The sequence below is a fragment of the Myripristis murdjan genome, chromosome 24 (genome assembly GCF_902150065.1).
Source record: "Myripristis murdjan chromosome 24, fMyrMur1.1, whole genome shotgun sequence".
NCBI lineage: Eukaryota > Metazoa > Chordata > Actinopteri > Holocentriformes > Holocentridae > Myripristis > Myripristis murdjan.
In genome coordinates, this window is record NC_044003.1 from 18,307,614 (window position 1) to 18,326,872 (window position 19,259).

At 42.5% G+C, this 19,259-nt stretch overlaps 2 protein-coding genes across 3 annotated transcripts; both read left to right on the plus strand.

Annotated features, from left to right (window-relative positions):
- Nucleotides 1-3,252: 3,252 nt before the first annotated feature.
- On the plus strand, nucleotides 3,253-7,873 carry nek2 (NIMA-related kinase 2). Its single transcript, XM_030046543.1, has 9 exons — nucleotides 3,253-3,595; nucleotides 4,221-4,438; nucleotides 4,591-4,831; nucleotides 5,303-5,385; nucleotides 5,484-5,610; nucleotides 5,751-5,985; nucleotides 6,696-6,750; nucleotides 6,901-6,968; nucleotides 7,304-7,873. Exons 1-9 carry the CDS (start codon nucleotides 3,500-3,502, stop codon nucleotides 7,507-7,509), a joined length of 1,329 nt encoding a protein of 442 aa, XP_029902403.1. The 5' UTR covers nucleotides 3,253-3,499; the 3' UTR covers nucleotides 7,510-7,873.
- Nucleotides 7,874-9,152: 1,279 nt separating this feature from the next.
- slc30a1a (solute carrier family 30 member 1a) lies at nucleotides 9,153-15,383 on the plus strand. 2 transcript variants are annotated; one of them, XM_030047320.1, is made up of 3 exons: nucleotides 9,153-10,137; nucleotides 11,230-11,239; nucleotides 12,775-15,383. In XM_030047320.1, the coding sequence occupies exons 1-3, from the start codon at nucleotides 9,556-9,558 to the stop codon at nucleotides 13,683-13,685; spliced, it is 1,503 nt and encodes a 500-aa protein (XP_029903180.1). In that variant the 5' UTR covers nucleotides 9,153-9,555; the 3' UTR covers nucleotides 13,686-15,383. The 2 variants fall into 2 exon arrangements, with proteins under 2 accessions (XP_029903180.1, XP_029903181.1); XM_030047321.1 differs by lacking the exon at nucleotides 11,230-11,239 and having other exon boundaries at nucleotides 9,153-10,129; nucleotides 12,766-15,383.
- Nucleotides 15,384-19,259: the final 3,876 nt, after the last annotated feature.

The following is a 19,259-nucleotide window of genomic DNA, read 5'->3' on the forward strand; positions in this document are numbered from 1 at the left end:
TGCAGTAGCAAATAGCAGTGAATTGCTACAATAGCATATCAAAGCTGAGCTGATGATGGCACAGATTGTGTAAAGAAGTTAATTTATTGTTCAACTGGAAAATATAAAGCCCCCACTACAAGTGTGAATGAATTAATGTTTTATTATTATTATTATTGGGTCATGCAATGCCACAGCCAATCTCACATGAGATTGTAAGACACAAATAAACATATTTTACTCAATACAGAAATTATCTCCATAAATTCTACATTTTTCTCAAATAATCTGCTAAATTAAAAAAAAAAAAAAAAAAAAAAAAATCAGAGACATTTGAGGATTTCACCATCAGTCATTGTAATAAAGCCCACAGTAGGATTCACTTTGTAGAGTATTAAGTTGCATGTTTTTATTATATATATTAAAAAAAAAAACCAAAGTCATTGGAGGTTCTTTACTCTCAGTAATCCCTGATCAGAAATATATAAATTTGAGATTTGAATGTTAAAACTTTAGGCTTGGGTGTAATTTGGTCCACATGAACCTTTAATATTTTTAACTTAAGAACCAAGCAGCAGTAGTCAGCGTGTCAGATGTGTAGCAGTGACATGAGGGAGGCAGAGTGAGAGGTTGCTGCTGCTCCCTCATGTCGCATGTTGACTCCTCAGGTGGTCCTGTTAATCAAATGCCCACTGACAATAAGATGCCCTCCCCGGTGTCGTATACACGCAGCCATGGGACACACTCTGATGACAGCGACCTTTTCTGCACTTTGTTTTCAGGCACAACTGGAATTTAACAGTGACACTAACAAGCCCAGCAGCTGAGGAGAGCGAATGTCACTCGCAGACATCACAACGGGAGTCACGGTGAGAAGACGAGATGATTTACTGGGTGAGGGATTTACTGTCACCCAGCACTCGAGGTACAAAGTAACTGCAGCTACTTGTAGTAGCTGAGTATATTTTCAAGTAGGGATAGCACTTGTATACATACATATACATATCCTCCTTTTCAGTACTTCTTCACTATTTTCTGCCACTTTTACTGTGTCAAAATGGTTAATCTCTCATTATAAGGTGAGATTTTATAACATACACAAAAGCTTTTTGATTTATGCTCAAAAGTTACTTGATCCTGGTTCTTTTTGTGTGTGTGTGTGTGTGTGTGTGTGTGTGTGTGTGTGTGTGTGCGCTATTCATACCTTCAATTTTCTAGACAACTGCTCTTACTCGGGCTTCAGTAAAATTAAACTTAAATCCCACTTCTTCCACCATAATAAAATGTTTTTTTCGGTGCTCTTTCCACCTCTCTCAGGAGCGCACAGGTAAAATTTAGGTTGCAGTCACACAGCACTGTAACTTATTGAGCTGCTGCTGGGTAATGTAAGAGCCACTGGCCCAGGTGAGCAGCAGGTGAGCAGCGCTGGAAGATGAAGGCCAATACAAGGTGTATTTTTCCACAAGCTGTCACACTGTACAGGGGGATGCCTTTAATGCTTTTTGTTAAATGATGAGGCAAGATGGCAACTGTAGTTTCCTTGACAATCTAATATGAATAATCAGTCCATTGTGTAGAGCTGCTAATACTGTTTGCGGTTGTCTGCGGGCTCGAGACATCAGCCAGACACCCACAGCCCTCTCCCCGCCAGCACACACACACACACACACACACACACACACACACACACACACACACATCACTGATCTGTTATCTATCAACAAGACGAAACACTGATTGGTATTCCAGAGTCTGCCACAGATGGCATTCCAGTGAGAGACCCTGACAAACCTACTGAGGCTGAACGGAAAGGAGGGAGACGACTTCCCTGAGTCCTCATCACCTTTTATCAAAATGACACGGTGACGCTTGAGATCGTGTTCAAATTCTGTTTCAAATAATCAATTTCCCTGAAGAAAAGCATCAGCCTGATCCTGTTTCCAGGAACAGGCTGCTTGCTGCAAGGATCAGACATCATGAAGGCTCTGGCACCGAGCCGCTTGCGTGTTTTTAGCTCCACCTTGTGGCGACTTGCAGACATGGCGACTACTTTTTTTCTTTTTTGAATCTTTATTAAAAATACATTCAGTAATACATTCATGACAATACATTCATACTGTTGTACAAAGAGACAGGACTATGAATTTAAAAATAAAATTATAATAAAAAATGGGGAAAATTAGACTCCATTAATATAAATAATTACAGAATCAGTTCTTCCTCTTTAAAAAGTTCACTACAGATTGAATTTTAGTACTTTTTTTTTTTTTTTAAGTGTTTTTAAGTTTGATAGTCTTTATATATTCTTTAAGTTCACATAACAAAGCAATAAAACTGGGGGCAAGCTTTGTAATTCTGTATTTATGTATATGATATTTATATTGAATCAATTCGTTTCCATGAAATCAGTGTTAGATTAATCATGCTGACAATAAGTAATGGCATTTTTACATTCAGTTTTAGCATTATGACTAGTTTTAGCCAATCCGTATGCGTTCATTAAAATCCAAAAAGTAGCTAATTGCACACATCGGTAAAATACCGGTAAATGCATTACAGATTCAGGTTCATCATTTCAGAAATTAGATTTGTTTTCAATATCTGAAAATTTGGAGAAATATCGATCGAATTTTGATGTATACTTCTATAATTTTATTGGTCATACAGAAGTTTTATGGTACTAGCCATGCCCTCTGCCAGTCAATACCTGGAAACATGTCCCACAGAGCTTTTCCTCTGGGAGTAATTTCCTTCTTTCATAGTATATTATAGACTATTTTTTATGCACAATAGAATATGTATTATTATTATTATTATTATTATTATTATTATTATTATTATTATTTGTTGTAGTAGTAGTAGTAATTATTAGTCATAATGTTGACACCATGTGACACCAATACGGGTTCAGGTGACTTTTGACCATTAGGAATAGCTTTCATGACTTTTTTTTCCGCTTCTGTATTTGAATAAATTCAGATTATGTTACATACATTTTTTTTTTCATTAGAAAATATTCTGTAAATAAACTTCAGCATTAAAATAATACAAAAACAACTTACAATGAACAACAAATAACAAAATGTGTGGACAAGAGAGAAACAAACCAACAAAGAAAAAAAAAAAGCTCTCGCGACTACCCGCTCAACTCTCGCGGGTTCCAGGCGCTTAGCAACCTCACTACTTGCATCTCTGCGAGGACCAATCAGGATTCAATGTGTGAAGCGGGAGGACCAATCACAGTCGACATTTTAGGCACCAATTTAAACAGAGGCGGTTTGCTTCCTGTTGTTGTTATCAGCGATACACATAAGACAACACGAGTAAAGGAGTAAATAACCCCAAAGCTAAACGTTTCATGTATTGAGTCATCATTATTTAGACGCGAGGCAGCCCGGGCAGCGAGTGAGGCAGTAAATAAACTAACTTAGTCGGCTAATGCTGACGGTTGGCTGGCACCGGGTGTTTTCTAACGTCAGTAACGAGGCTAGCTAACCTTAGTTTCGGTTAGAAGAGCACGATGCCGTCCCGTATTGAAGACTACGAGGTTCTGTACACCATAGGCTCTGGTTCTTACGGGAAATGCCAGAAAATAAGACGGAAATCTGATGGGAAAGTGAGTAATGCTTGCATCTTTTTGTCTTCAAGCGGCTACACCTTAGTATGCTAACGTTAGTTGTATTTGTGTAAGGCAATGAAACGGAGGAATATCGAGCACGTATGTTATTTAACCTAAACGTCGAAGTACAACCCCCAAAGCTACAATTAACGGTTAGCAATTAGCTGCACTGAATTAGCAATATCACCTTTTACACATTTGTTTTAGTGGTTTTGGATGACACTGAGGAACTACGACTCGCCAACCTATTAAAAAAATGTTAGCACGTTTCAAGGTAACAGGAGGGTTAGATTAATAGGTTGCGACAGTCTTGAACCCTCTACACACACACACACACAGTACACACACACAAGTACAGTTTGCCACATAAGGCATCTGTAAATAGTACAGTAAACCCTTAAGGATCAGAAAGTATTTTAGGGCAAAGAGGTGCTGATTACAAATCAGTGTCAGTTGGGCTGGTTAGCATACATTGTGCATCTGAGTCACCAACATTAACATCTTGAGTATTTACTTCAGGGCAGTCAAAGTTGTTAGTACACCAGTGGAGTGTGTTTTAAATGTCTACATCAGTGTTGCATACCGCCAGCAGTAATGTAATGTGCTCTGTGTGCCCCTGTAGGTCCTGGTGTGGAAGGAGCTGGACTATGGTACCATGGCAGAGAGTGAAAAGCAAATGCTGGTCTCAGAGGTGAACCTCCTCAGGGAGCTCAAGCACCCCAACATAGTGCGGTACTATGACCGCATCATAGACAGGACCAACACCACGCTGTACATTGTCATGGAGTACTGTGAGGGTGGCGACCTCTCCAGCCTCATCACCAGATGCATCAAAGAAAGGTGCGTCTTAATTAAGCCTTATACATATTGATGGTTGTGTGTTTCCGTGGAATATCAGCGTCACTTTCAGGCATGGGATGGGAAACTTATTATTGTCTCTGTGTGCAAAGAAGCATCTTCCCTCCTCGACTGTGTGTTTTTAAATGTTACAGGCGGTATCTGGAGGAGCAGTTCATCCTGCGGGTCATGACACAGCTCACATTAGCCTTGAAGGAGTGCCACAGGCGAAGTGATGGCGGTGCAACTGTGCTTCATCGAGACCTGAAACCAGCCAACATTTTCCTCGATGCTAAGCAGAATGTGAAGCTTGGCGACTTTGGCCTGGCCAGGATCCTGAACCACGACACCAGTTTTGCAAAAACGTTTGTTGGAACACCTTACTACATGTCTCCAGTGAGTTACTAATCCTGCTGCATGTTTGTCCCTGAAGGCAACCCATGATTTTTTTGGGACTGTTTATTATGTATATTATTGTGTTGGTGTTTATTCATGCAAGTGGCACAACAGTCAAGCCTATTTTGACTGGTCTGTCTAACCTCCAACTCATATCAGAGGTCAATCAAACTGCCATGAAACAAGTCAGCCTTGTAAGTTTTTGAATTCCAAATTAATCTTGCTAGATATCATTTGAGATGCCTTGTTGCAGGGCAGTTCATGTAAACTTCAAAATATTAAGTGAACTGCTATATATGGGTAAATGTGAGAGCAGTCATTGTCGGTTTGATTTAAAAAGAAAACTTTAATGAGTGAGGTTTTAATGCAGAAGCACTTACTGAATGACCCCAGGGCCAGCTGTTTTTGTCTCCTGATTTAGAAGGAAAATCCTATGTTTCTATCATGTCAACAAACCTTTTTCTTTTTCAGGAACAAATAAACCGGATGTCGTACAACGAGAAATCAGATATTTGGTCTCTGGGATGTTTGCTGTATGAGCTGTGTGCATTATCGTAAGTTTTGCTAAATCCTGTGATTGTGATTGAGATCATTCCCTTTGCAGGCCGACATTGGATCTGACACATTTTCCCTCCCTGTTTCTCCTGTTTAGTCCTCCATTTACTGCTTACAACCAAAAAGAGCTGGCAGAGAAAATCAGAGAGGGGAAGTTTAGACGGATCCCCTACCGATATTCTGAGGAACTCAACACCCTACTGTGCAAAATGCTCCATTTGAGGGTGAGAAATGCATAATTTAACAGGCCCGTGAAGGCACTTGATAAGGTTAGACACTCAGTTTGTCAGCAGTTTTACTTGCACTGCAGGCTAGTTTACTGGTTTTGGTGTTTCAGTGCAGTGTATTGTTCTTCTGTTGCCAGGACTACCTGAGGCCTTCGGTGGAGTCTATCCTCCAGAGTAGTCTGTTGGCCGACATGGTTGCCGAGGAGCAGAGGAAGGCGCAGCTGCGCCCCCGGAGGAAGTCGGCTGATTCTGACTGTCCTGTTCACAAGCTCGCTGAACCGGCCCCCGCCCCGGCCACAGAGCTCCGGCTGAGGGAACAGGTTCTGCGGGACAGAGAGAAGGCACTGAAGGAACGGGAGGAGAGGCTAGAACGTGAGTGTTTCACCCCCATGTCCTCTGCAGCCACAAAGCCCTCGCCTCCACATCTGAACAGAGTTAAAGTGTGCTGTCGCCAGACAACGATCAGATTATTGGCTACAAACCAGCACAAACCTCTTGTTTGGTGCATTTCACAACCAAATTTATACAAATCTGCCAAATTTATACAAATCTGCTTAACATTAAGGATTAATGGTTATTAATTCTAATTGGATTATTCTTGGGTTGCATATTATATTCTAGCAAAGCTGTATTACATTCAAATCTTCCTTTTAGCAAAGTTATCGAAGTCTAATTTGTTGAACTGTTCATTCATACGTGTATCGGCTAACAGTAATTGTTTAAGTGTGCATGACATCAGTTCTCACTTCTTTGATGAATAAAGCCAAAGGAAATAAGACTTTAGTGTCAGCAGATATCTGTAATGATATGCAAGGAGCTGCCCCTTCAACAAACAAACAAACAAAAGTGTCCACTTCCTCCAAGTTACTAAGGGAATTGGCAGAGTACCTCAGTGGTTGGAGAAACTCCTGTCGCTGGACAAGGTTGTGTTAACATCTATGCCAGAAACTCTTCAGCTCCTGGCTCCGCTCACCCCTCTGCTAAAATGCAAGAAAGTGTGAATGATACACCAAGGAGCAGTTTTCACTGTTAGCATGCCAATTGAGTTCTTGCATTAAATATTTTTGGTCCTTTCATGGCAGAGAGAGAGCAGGAACTTTGTGTGCGTGAACAGCTGTCAAAAGAGAAGCTTGCAAGGTAAATCTTGACATTTTAAACGTTTTGTTACGCACTGTAAAACTAGAAATGGAAGTATGTCATCTCCATACTTTGCTTATTCCACATACTTCTTTCACCATCTTGTCAGCTGACTGGTGTAACCTGTTAATGTTATGATGATGTTTTCAGGGCAGAGAGTTTACTGAAGAATTACGACCTGTTGAAGCAGCAGAAGGGCCTGGCTCCATTCGACATAGGTATGGGCATGAGACGAAGACCTCTGGATCATCTAAACTGGCATGAAAACTGAACAGTGTTTTTCAGTGCTTGTACCTTGGGTGTGGGTTGGTAAATTATGTGTATTTATTTGTTTTATAAATCATGTAAATAAAGTTGTTTATACATCAAAGCATGAGTTAATGTTGGGTTGAAACGGTTTTAAAAGAGAAATACACCATTTATCTCACACTGGTATCAAAATTTACCCTGCCAGGTTCAGAAATGGCTTCTGAAAGCTGTTAGGACAGACTAAATGATTATAATAGCTTACTTTGGACTTGTTCACTAGTAACTCCTCACTATCTGGCCCTAGATGTGGATAACCTCTCCCCTGGCAAGAAGAAGGTGCACTTTGCCGGTGAGAGCAAAGAGAACCACCGTCCAGACCATCAGCAGTGTTTGAAGACGCAGGATGTGATTCTGAAAAGACTGCAGGCGGCCCACCTGCGTGCCCGAACACTGGGCCAGCTGGAGAGGACATACCATTTGAAGAGCAGGCAGATACTGGGCATCCGCTGACAGATCCTGTGCGTCTGTCTCTGACTGATCACTGAATGTGAAAACTACTGAAACCTATTCTTTAGTGTCCTAGGTGGAAATTAAGAAGTATTTATTTGTGTCAGAATCAGCAGATTTGACATGATTTGTGGTGACACTGCATACTGGAGACCAAATAAGTCCTGGTGTGGTTGTTGTCTCTGCTGTTTGTTCATTCCTATGTGTGTAAATGACCTGAATCACATCAACATCAGTTGATGAAAATGTTGAAGATTTGCTGACAGCTTGGAAAAATATTTTGTTGATACAATGTTAATGTATTTAGTTTCGCACTGGCACTTTATTGTGTTCTTCTGGAAACATTAAAGGCAGCTATGTTATTTGATATGTTGGTATTTTCTGAGTGGAAAGTTTCATTTTTTTGTAGATTGTGCATTTTCTAACATCTGTAATAAAACCAAAGTGAATGAAAATGAGCAAAATAAAAAAATACATATAAAATATTTAATCAAAGTTATAATCCAAGTGTGTCCTATGTAAAGCTTTTCTGTCTTTAATTAATTTCACTCCTTTCCAGTGCAACAGCTGTAACATCCGAACAACTGGGTAAAACACATTCAGCTACAATTCCCAATTCCAAACTGATACTGCCTTGATGGTTGGAGATTATTTCATTATAAAATACTGGAAAGTAAGTGCATAGCTGTGCAGTGCTGTCATTTGTGTAACTGCCCTCCTGTCCTAATGTCAAAATAGCAGTGAGCACCTCAGATTTTTATAGCTGGTATTTGAACGCAGTTCCTGGATGGTATACATCTAAATTTAAACTACCGAGCCACATTTCTCCCACAAGGGGTCATCAATTTGCCCAGGAAAAGAGTCCAATGACCTGCTGGTGTGGAAGCACCTCCTCTCCCTCTCTGTGATTACTGCCTCATTAGCTGGAAACAACGATAAGCTCTTCCACCAGAAAACTGAACTCTCTTCAAACAAGAGCAGATAAAGGCAGAATGAAATTGGTAGCGACACTTGTCAGTGTGTTTTGTTTGGCTGTTAGATAAAGGTCTCTCTAAATACTGGACCTTGTTAAGATTTGATGAAGTGATCAGTGAGAAATGAGACTTATTTTGATAGTTCGATTCCCCCAACAATGGATGTTACATAATTGGCCTGATTGATTGTCTAGCTGAATGCTGAATAAGTAAAATGAAAAGGCGTCAGCAAACATCTTTCAGATGTTTTTAAAGCTTTTTTTTTTTTTTTAATGTAAGCTATGACTACATTTGAAAGTGTTATTAAAGTGTAATAATTTCACAAATTTTAAGTGTGAAAATACGATTAAATGAAAGAAACTACATTTTTCAAAACATTTTGTTAAAAAAAATCCACCTTACAGTATAGCATATAGTATATGTTTGCATGGTATGTTTTATATTTGGCATGCTGGAGGTGTAGGATCACTTTCCAGACACGGCGGTACCGCGAGACTACCGTGTACTTGAGCGTGTGTAGCAACCTGGTAGCAACGCTGTTGTCTGGTTAGTCGGCCCCGCCCACTTGCATTGATTGAAAATCTTACCCAATCAATTTCGACCTCATACCCTCTCCGCCAATAGAAAGCGGCCGGGGCGTGTCCGATCTCAGCGCTCTGTTCCGTGTGGAAAGTTTACCGGCTCGGGTGCAAAGTTTCAACCGTCTGCAAACCAGAGCTCGTCGGCAAAGGTTTCTGGAATAAGCTGGTGCCGGCCATGGTCTACATTTAAGGGAAGTGGAGTCGGTCTATGTCGTATCTCGGATTAATGTCGTTTATGGTTAAGTTATATAAAACAGCCGAGTGATGCTGCTCCCGCTGGGTAACAGTACTATAGGACGACGCTGTTAGCATCGCCTCGTATTGTCTCAGGTAGCCAGCTAGCTCATTTCGTTAGCTCGGGACGGTGTACACGAACAGCTAGCTAGCTAACCGATATACTAGTAAAGCTTGGTGGAAGACAGACATAATAAAACATTAACTTTGTTAACTACCTAAGCCCGAAACTTGAGTCGACAAAGCCGTGTAAAGGGAAAATGGCTTGTGAGCCTAACCGCGTCCGGCTACTATGCATGCTTTCATTGACTTTTGGGTTTTTCATTGTGGAAGTGGTGGTCAGTCGGATCACCGCATCTCTTGCGATGCTGTCGGACTCTTTCCATATGCTATCGGATGTCATCGCGCTGCTGGTGGCTCTGGTCGCCGTGCGCTTCGCCGAGAAAACCCAGGCGACAAACAAAAATACCTTCGGCTGGATCCGGGCGGAGGTGATGGGAGCGCTGGTCAACGCCGTGTTTCTCACGGCTCTGTGCTTCACCATCATCCTGGAGGCTATCGAGCGTTTCACCTCGCCGCATGTGATCGAGAGCCCGCAGATCGTGATCGGGGTCGGCGCCGCGGGGCTCCTGGTCAACCTGCTCGGGCTGTGCCTCTTCCATGGGCACACGGACAGCGGGCACGGCCACTCCCACGGTGGTCACTCCCATGGCAGTAAGCACAAGAAGAGGGGCAAAGCAGGGAGGTCCAGAAAGGGCTCGTCAGGAGACGATATCGACAGCATGGTGGGGAATCACAACAGCCCCAATGGTGTCAATACCGACAGACGACATGGTAAGCATCCTGGGCCTGTGGCAGCCTTTACGCCAGAGCTGCAAGCCAGTGTCTTAACTTAAACCTCCAAAAAATTATTACCGGTATTATAACAATTGTTACCTAAGTTAATGTGTCAGGGTCTTTGTGTCATGTTGGCTACTTAAAAGCCTTTTCTATACTCAAATACTCAAAACAACTAAAGCCAATGTGTGTAAAATGTTGATATTCCTTATGTTTTATACAGCTAAAACAGACTGGGATCAAGTAGACCCCAAACACAAATAAGGAGAAAATGTGTTTAAGACAATGAAAACTTTCATCACGTTAATTTCATGTTTACCCATTTGTAGCCGTTAAAGTAGGGAAATCCATTACATATGAAAAAAAAAAAAAATTAAACATGCATAGAGTGATATTAAACACTGAATGGAGTCAAATTGACCCCAAAGATAATGGGAGGGTTAAATATTTTTGTGTTCCTTTTGTTAGGTATGTCTTGTCTCCCCATGTTAAGATCTTTAACTACATCTCTGTCCAGTTCAGCAGCGGTCACAAAGAAAGCTTCATGGTTAGCAGCTGAAATTGCATAACAGTGCATGTGTCCTCAGTGTACCACAGCGAGGACCCCGTTGTCTCCGACTAAACCTTATTGTTCTTTCCAGGACTGTGGTATTTGACCACCTTTTGTTACCAGATAGGTGTTGGTGGGTAATTCTATCCATGGCAATGCACATTCCACCAGACCTGGCAGCATATTGACATTCGCAGGTGGCTACCGGTTTCACACTCTGTAAAGACTCTCAGAGAGCAAGTAGCCGATAAATTGGAAAATGCAGAAATGTGTGAAATATTTAGCTTGTGACGGGTTCAGACTTGTAAACACTGTCTGAAAATTGTGTGGTGGTGTTTGGACTGCTCACTTTTCATTTGAACACGAACAATACATTTACAAGGGGCATTCACCGTGGGTACATGGTGAAAGCCCAGGTGTTACACAGCCTCATCTTGATTCCAACGTAAATGAGCATAAACAGCAGTAGGTATAGGGTTTATCAGTTGTTGTCTGTCAATTTTTGTGAACCAGAAATTGTATTTTCTGGTTTACAGTAAAACAATCAGAGATCACAGCACTAATGAAGCTCCTCTGGATGTGTCGCTTGTCATCCTGTCATACAGCCCCCTCCCACACTCTCCAAGAAGGGTTAAAGCCTTTGAGGAGACCATCTCTTCCCTACAGTGTTAGGCCCTGCCAGTTTCAATAAATGGGGTTATTTTCCCCTCCTCCATGCACTGATTGCTGCCATTGGGTCGTGCATCAGTGTAGCGGTGGAGTCGACAGCCCCAGCCACACCATTAGCTGGTGATGAATGGCCCGGTGCCTCGACACCCTGGGATTGGAGCGAGCAGCCACTTCTTAGGTATCATTGCCACAGCACCGTGTATGCCGACATGCTCCCTGCAAACTCTAATTGAATTTGCTAAATGTGAGTTACTATAGAGGGTGTTTTGTTGTTTTGGCAACATTCATCACTTCCCACATGCTGGCTGTTGTTCATGTCTGGGAATGGAAGGTCTCTTTCATTTGGTGCACTATGGCCGATATCTTAGTTCTGCTTATACACAACAGGCCTTGGTGCGGCTGTTGTTCTGTCATGAGGGTGAATCATCCGGCACAATCAAAGAAATTCAACAAATGTCTTCTGGAGTGGCTCCAGGGAACGTGAACTAGATGCAGACTTTACTGACCCCTTAGATTATATCTGAGTGTTGTTGACAGTGGCCAAATTGTCTCATTTTATGCAGTGCTTCCAGTCTAAATCCAGAAACTCCTGTCCTAGCAAAGTCACCTTAGTCACTCTCCTCATGATTGTGAATGGAGCAGCTCCAAGAAGTGTCACTTGATAACATCTCAAGCTAGAGTGGCTCTCTGGTTTCAAGTTGTGGAGAGACTTGCTCTTTCACACCAGAAATCTATACTGATTTTTCACTTGTAGTGGAACATCTTAGTTTGTAACACACATGCATTGACATGAGTCATGGCTTGAAAAAAGCAGATGATATTAGCTGCCCGAGGGAACCATAGTTGCCACTGACCATCACGGTTTTTTCCATTACATACTGATGATTGTTACAAGGCAGCCTTTCTTTGTGAGACACTTTCGTGATGATGCAAGACGCACATGAACTGACTTGCATTTTGTTAACATAATAATACGTATCACAAGTGTGGCTGTTTAGTCCTTGCTTTCTTTGTGGTACGTATTGTTGACTGTGTATTTGAGTTCATGTTAATTTATGTATTAAGTGACATGAAATATTACTTACCAGTCCCTCCATTTCTGACCCCCAAATATGTAAAGGAACAATTTCATTACCACCTACAGTGTCCTCTACCCCAGACTCATCTTTCATAATGCGTCTCTTAACTATAATTATGTTAAAGTTCTATGTTTGCTTGGCTGTTTCCAAGCTATGTTATGGTATCTTAATAAACATTTGCGCCTCACTTCACGCTGTATGTTGATATTGTATTAGTGTCTCAGTTTTACACTTCATTTTTTAATTCCATTTTTCTCTCTCTTTTTTTGAGGGGAAGAGACACAGTAAGCCAATTCTTGTAATCTGAACTAAGCTCTCTTCATATGTGTCTTCAGAACTCGGCCATAAAGACAGCACAGAGGTGCAGATGAATGGCAGCACCCATTACGAGGAGATGGACCATGATGCTAGCTCGGCCTCGCAGCTCAACATGCGTGGGGTCTTCCTGCACGTGCTGGGGGATGCCCTGGGCTCTGTCATCGTGGTGATCAACGCCCTCATATTCACTTTCGTGTGGCAGCCCTGCAACCCCAATGAGCCCTGCGTCAACCTGTGTGTGGACAAACACAGCACAGACCACCAGCATGTCAACGACACTCTGGTGGACCTACTAGAGGGCCCCACTGTCCCAGGGGGTGTGGTGCCGAAGATGGCCGGTCCTTGTTGGGTGCTCTACCTGGACCCCACGCTGTGTATCATCATGGTGTGCATCCTGCTGTACACCACCTACCCGCTGCTCAAGGAGTCGGCTCTCATCCTGCTGCAGACGGTGCCCAAGCAGATCGACATGCACCAGCTCAGTGAGCGGCTGCTGAGCCTGGAGGGCGTTCTCGCCATCCACGAGCTGCACATCTGGCAGCTGGCCGGCAGCCGCATCATAGCCACGGCACACATCAAGTGCTACGACCCCACGTCCTACATGGAGGTGGCCAAGCGTATCAAAGACTTCTTCCATGACGAGGGCATCCACGCCACCACCATCCAGCCCGAGTTCGTTACCTTCAACTCCGAGTCACGGGACTCTCTCTGCGAGCTCTCCTGTCGGACTCAGTGTGCCCCCAAACTGTGCTGTGGCACTGGCGACAAACCAGGCATGGGCTCTGACAAGAAGGCCAGCAGCTCTGACTGCAAGGCAGCAGCCACCTCAGACCTGGAGGCAATCAGCGAGACCGCAGAAGAGGCTGCGGCCGTCCAGCTGCTGCCCCGGTCGGAGGCTGATGTTATCATCACCCGAGAGGTGGAGTCATCTCTGTAAAATGGAGGGAGATACAGAGTAGGGGTTGGAAAATCTACCAAGTTGAGCCAAAATTTCCAGACTTGCATTTGCAGGACATCTTTGTCATTGCCGCCCAAATCCTGTCCTCTAACCCAATGTGTTTCAGTTTTCTCTCCCCACCTCTTCTTCCCATCTCTCTACTTCTTGACCCCCCCAGCCCCCAGCCTCTCATATTCCCGGCCCTTCTCTCGTCGCCTGTTGCCCTGGCAGTATGGTGGTGATGCATGTTGGGGTTCACTGCCCTATGTCCTCCAAGACTGGAGTGAGGCCTGCATGACTGTCCCTAATTAGCACCGTGTTGTGATGTGTCATCTCGTCCCATGGTGTTTCTGTGCCAAAGCTATTCACTGCAGGACTGAAGGGATCGGAGAGGCGTCCTCTCCTCCACAAGGACGCAGCACATGCAAGTTCGAGCACACATCCCTAGGCTGTTTTCTTTAGTCAATGGACCTATCGTCAAAGAGTACATTTTGTTTCTGCATAGGTTTTGAACAGATCTATTTTCTTAGCCTCTGACCCCAAATGGAAGAGTATTGTATTGCATAATAATTTATGTATTTAAGTTATTAGAAATGATCTATTTCTCTCTGTAGATGCTATTTGTAATATTTAGTTTGGATGATAGAGCAAATTTTTTGCAATATTCTGTCTTGAATTTTTTGACAGACCATCTATGCTGTAGTGAAAGTTTTTCAAATGTGATGTTTTATAATGATTTTTTTCTCAGACTTTTTCTGGCCTTGACTCAGTTTTAATTGCAGTCGTTAGTCAGATCCAGAAGCCGTATCAACACCTCTCTCTCTCTCACCTTGCCTTTTAAAAAAAACTGCTTTGACATAGCACTGAGTATAGTAGACACAATGTAACTGATCCTCTTGCAAAGATGAGTGAAATAAATGTTTGTTCAAGATTTGATGCCTTGTGAGCTGGAGGTTCGGGTCTGTCGCTGAGAAACGAGCACTGTACACCGCTGGTGAAACACTATTCTCCTTGTGAGTCAATGCTGGAGGGAATTCTGATGGCTATTGATTTTCATTTTCAAGTCCTCATGAATGTGTAATGGGAAGGGACCTTTTCACAATCCATGCTGAGGGATTTTCACATTTCCAGAGACTTTCGACTGCAATGTTTGCATGACCAAACTGAAAAACCTGGTGTTTGAATCTTCTGAGCCTCACTCAGAGCTCTAGTTGCTGCTTACCAGTACATGCTGGTATACTACAACAATATGAAGAAACTATTTAGGGAATGACATGTCACATAGCTTTTCTGTCTTTGTTTTGGACAGCTAGGCGGGCTGTTTGATGAATCCATACGGTGGCCTTTGAAATCGTAGGAAAATTTATAATTCCCTTGTCGTCACCACCGATATCATGTAGACGGTGATTCATAGATGCATTTTCAGATTTCCACTCCAAGTAAATGTGTATGCAATATAGGAGTATGTACTGGGAAATGTATTTTGATGCGTTCCTTCATTTGTAATGTTTGGTTACTTTTATTCTGTGTCTTCTGAGACTTGAGCTCTATGTGCAAATTGGAGAAAAAAAAGTGTTTTTTGGAATTTTAGATATGACATGTCAGCTGATGTGTTTTTGATATACATACAATACCTGTTCAATGTGTCATTGTGAAATAAAAAAAAAAAAAAATAGCTGTTTGGTACAGCTGATGAACTGGAATGTGCTGTTTGCTTTATTTATACTTGTGAGAGTATTTCCTTCTTAGCCTTGTTGGATTTTTAGGTGTACCGCCAATCATGGATGGACAAAGAAACTAGTCTCCTGTCCTACACACTGATGAAATAAGATTAGAGTTAACGTTGCACATATTTAGAAGACATAAGTAGAGTTAAATATATTAGGACCAGATGCTGATTTTGTACATCCAACAGAAAGACCCCACCCCCCCACCCCCCCGAATCTACTGACTCAGTAGATATCTGAGCCATACACCGGCAAGAGAATGACCATAAACTCATGAAGACAGTGACCATAAACTATGAACAGCCCTTGGCCATCATAGTACCTGTCAGTTTGCAATTAAATTGCTGGCATCTGATGTAAAATGGTGAGTTCCTTTATAAATACAAGCCACAGTAACAAGCATATTGGTGATGGAGGATTAACACTACCACTACTTTCCACTTGTTACACTTGGAAGCATAAAATATTGTTGACCCATGGCCCTCTTTCCAACAATAAAACTTCTTGTAATTCTTCTAATATGTAAATCTAAATCTGAGGTGCTAATCTTGAGTCACACTTAACACTAACATTGCAGTATTTTGCAACTCTCATCCATCGTGTCAGAACCACAGATACTGATTTGCGTTGGTGGCAGTTTCCCACTGATATTAAGCAGGGGAGGGGGAACTTTGAGTCTGGCCTCACTGTGAATGTGTGGCTGACAGAGCAGCTCCGGGCCTCAGAGACTTATGTAAGAGGCCCAGGGGCATTCCAAAGGCAACAAGCACAGGGCTTTACCCAGCATTCCTCAGTGCTGCCGGCCGGCTCACCCCTCACTGTCTGCCCCAATTCCCCTGCAGAGACAGAGAACGTGGACAGAGCATGGAAAGCTGTCTTTTGTGCCTTTTTTTTTTTTTGTCAGGGTTTCTTTGCACCTTTACCGACGGGGTATTGTACGCAACACACTCACAGTAAAGCAGGTTTGCCGAGGTCCAGTGCTGACATGTCAGTTTCATGCATTATCAGGGCACCACTTTGGGGTATTGTGCTTTGAATAACTCCAGAGTTTTAGCTTACGCACATCACCTCGCATACAAATGCCATGCTGCCGAGGGTGAATCCATTTAGCCGTGGAGTGACCTCTCACCTTCAAGTCTGACATGCGGCCCCCCACCGAGCAGCCCGTTTCCCGCACTCCACTGGAAAATCCCATGGACAAAGCCAGAGGGACAGATGGCACGCTGGAGCCGCACACACACAAACACACACACTTGGGTTTGACCAAAATATTGGGCCGATATTTTACTAATAAGTGTGATCCACTGCAGATGGGACAGACCACGGCTTTCTATTTTTTATTTTTTTTAAATGTTTCAAGTCTCAATGAAACAGCATTTTGAGACCATCCTGCTGCCTTAACTGGATGTATCTCCTGTTGAAACTGGTTGGGACACAAAATCAGTTTTAATTGAAGGAGAAAGGAAGGGGTATAATTGTTAAAAAAAAAAAAAAAAAAAAAGTGAATGTGATTAACTCATGAGCACCTTGAAGGAATTTCCTCAGACGCCCACTTGGACTCAAGGATGACCTGATTAGATTTTGGTGGTCAAATGTTAAAGGTCAACATCACTGTGACATCACGTCTGTCCCGTTGTCATGAGCGTGATATCTCAGGAACGCAGGAGGGAGGTTCATTACATCTGGTACAAACGTCCACTTAGACTCAGGGATTGTGTCTCATCGGTGGTTTAACTCACCCTTGCAGTTATGTATTGTTTCCTGATGCTCCTCCTTGCAGGAGGGATAAGTTATAGAGCCTAATGCAAGTAAACACACCAGTATCCATATAATTACATGTATCCAATAGAAACCAAACAGTCACATTACTTGCTGTTGAATGCCTTGCATACTTCACAGAGTGTTAATAACTATAATAATATTTGCATAATGATTAGACAACAGAATTTTGAAATGTAAATTCAGTCCAAATTGACAAATGCCAGCGTATCAATCATCTGTAGGAGATGTAACAGCCTGGCTTCCTTGAGTGTTTCCACCTGGAAAAAGCAAGAAAACGTCGCTGGCTGCCTGCAAGGACGAGTGTGTTACACTCAGACGGCTTCTCCCGCTCTTCTCCCGTTCTTCTCCCGATCACTTCCCCTCTGATGTTGCTGCATGTCACTGTGGGCTGAGGGGAAGTCAACAAGGGGAAACGAAACAGCCAATGAAACTCAGGGAGGGATGAACAGATGAGAATCTGGTGGTTAGAGGTCAGTGTCACCGTGACCTCACATAACATGTTTTTCGACCATAAATGATGCAGTGATGACATTTCAGTACCAAAAGATAAACCGTCAGCTTCATAATGCTCTGCAAAAACAATTTTCTGACCATTATTCACACCATGACTCAGGAGCAGAAGGGGAGATTGTAACTATATTTCCCATTTTGTTTGGATACTGAACAGGTGACACTGATCTTGAAACTGTGGTGATTGTAGGTGTTGAGGGTATGAAGCATCCATGTTTTAGAAATTGTAGCTTCCTTGCAGCAAACCATTGAGGCACTGCATACTGCCATGGCAAACGGCTGTGCGACCGCTGGCTCACTTTGTTCACAGACCAGCAGCCCAGATCACATCCTGGTCACTGTGGCAGGAGGCAGTGGCATTTTGTTCACGCCTACTAGTTCTTCATTACCATCCAGGAGGAAGAAAAATAGGCATTTCGATACAAAAATTGTTTTATGGGTGGATATTTTGGCATGGAAAATAAGTTGGAAAAGTCATTTTTCATTTCATTGTCACTTGTTTTTTTGTAAATTCATTCTTCATTAAACAGGTGGGCAGAGTTTTACTGTCCATGATGCTCTATTTATTCATTATTTCATTTATTTATTTGCATAAAATGTTCAAAGACAGACTCTGAACATCAGCACACAAAATTGGAAATCAGCAACTTCAGTCTAAAAAATGATCAGTATCTACAAAAACAACCAAGTGCAAGTCCACTGAGGCCTCTATTTCTTATAAATCCCAAGTCACAAGCTTTTCCATCACTAGTAGCAGTTAGGCCTTGAGCACTTTTACAGTCAAAAGAGCCAAATAGAGGCCTGTCAGGTTTCTAATTTTAAATAATGTAAGCTTTGCCAAAAGTCACGTCATCAAAGAAGGGGGCAAAGTTCACAGAGGAAGCTGCTGTTGTGAGGGTAAATCTCAGAGAGAAACTTCAATATTTTAAAGGGCACTGCAGCTGTAAACAGCGACCTCTGAGCTGTGCCGGGGCAGAGAGAGTCCAGTGTGTTACGAAATGCCATTTACACACCACAGGCTGGTATTTCACCGGCACAGGGGCTTGGGTCACAACCAGTACGATCAATTCAAGAAATCTGGAGTGGAGTGGAAATCCTTGGTCAGAAACAGTTCTCTCAAACTAGAAATGAAAATTAAAGAAATGGTTGATCCTGAACGTGGTTTCAAAGCACTTTCTAAACTGAAATAACTGGATATTTTAAGTCAACCCCAATCATGAACTTGACATGTATAGTATGTTGTGTTAACCTGTATTCTTATAAATCCTAAATGAGAATGAAATTGCATTTTGTCTTTCAAAACTTGTCATTTGTATGCTTGACATCAAGTTTGTTCCTATCAGGGAACATGCCGTGCTATCTCCCACTGTGATTCTTGATAAACACACTGATGCACAGCTCCACTGAGAGTAAAATGGGCCAGATAGATAGGCTGTCTGGTGGCAGCTGCAGCATTGTCTGCAGATACTGTGTGTGTACAAATCAGTGTTGGAGACGTGATGGCACTGGTGGAGTCAAAAGCTTCCTGTTATCACAGATTAAGGTTGTGGTGCTC

Coding starts and splice junctions, on each gene's coding strand:
- nek2 (XM_030046543.1), top strand. CDS start 3,500: ATGCCGTCCCGTATTGAAGACTACGAGGTTCTGTACACCATAGGCTCT. Junction 4,439..4,590: donor ACCAGATGCATCAAAGAAAG/GTGCGTCTTAAT, acceptor TAAATGTTACAG/GCGGTATCTGGAGGAGCAGT. Junction 6,751..6,900: donor TCAAAAGAGAAGCTTGCAAG/GTAAATCTTGAC, acceptor TGATGTTTTCAG/GGCAGAGAGTTTACTGAAGA.
- slc30a1a (XM_030047320.1), top strand. CDS start 9,556: ATGGCTTGTGAGCCTAACCGCGTCCGGCTACTATGCATGCTTTCATTG.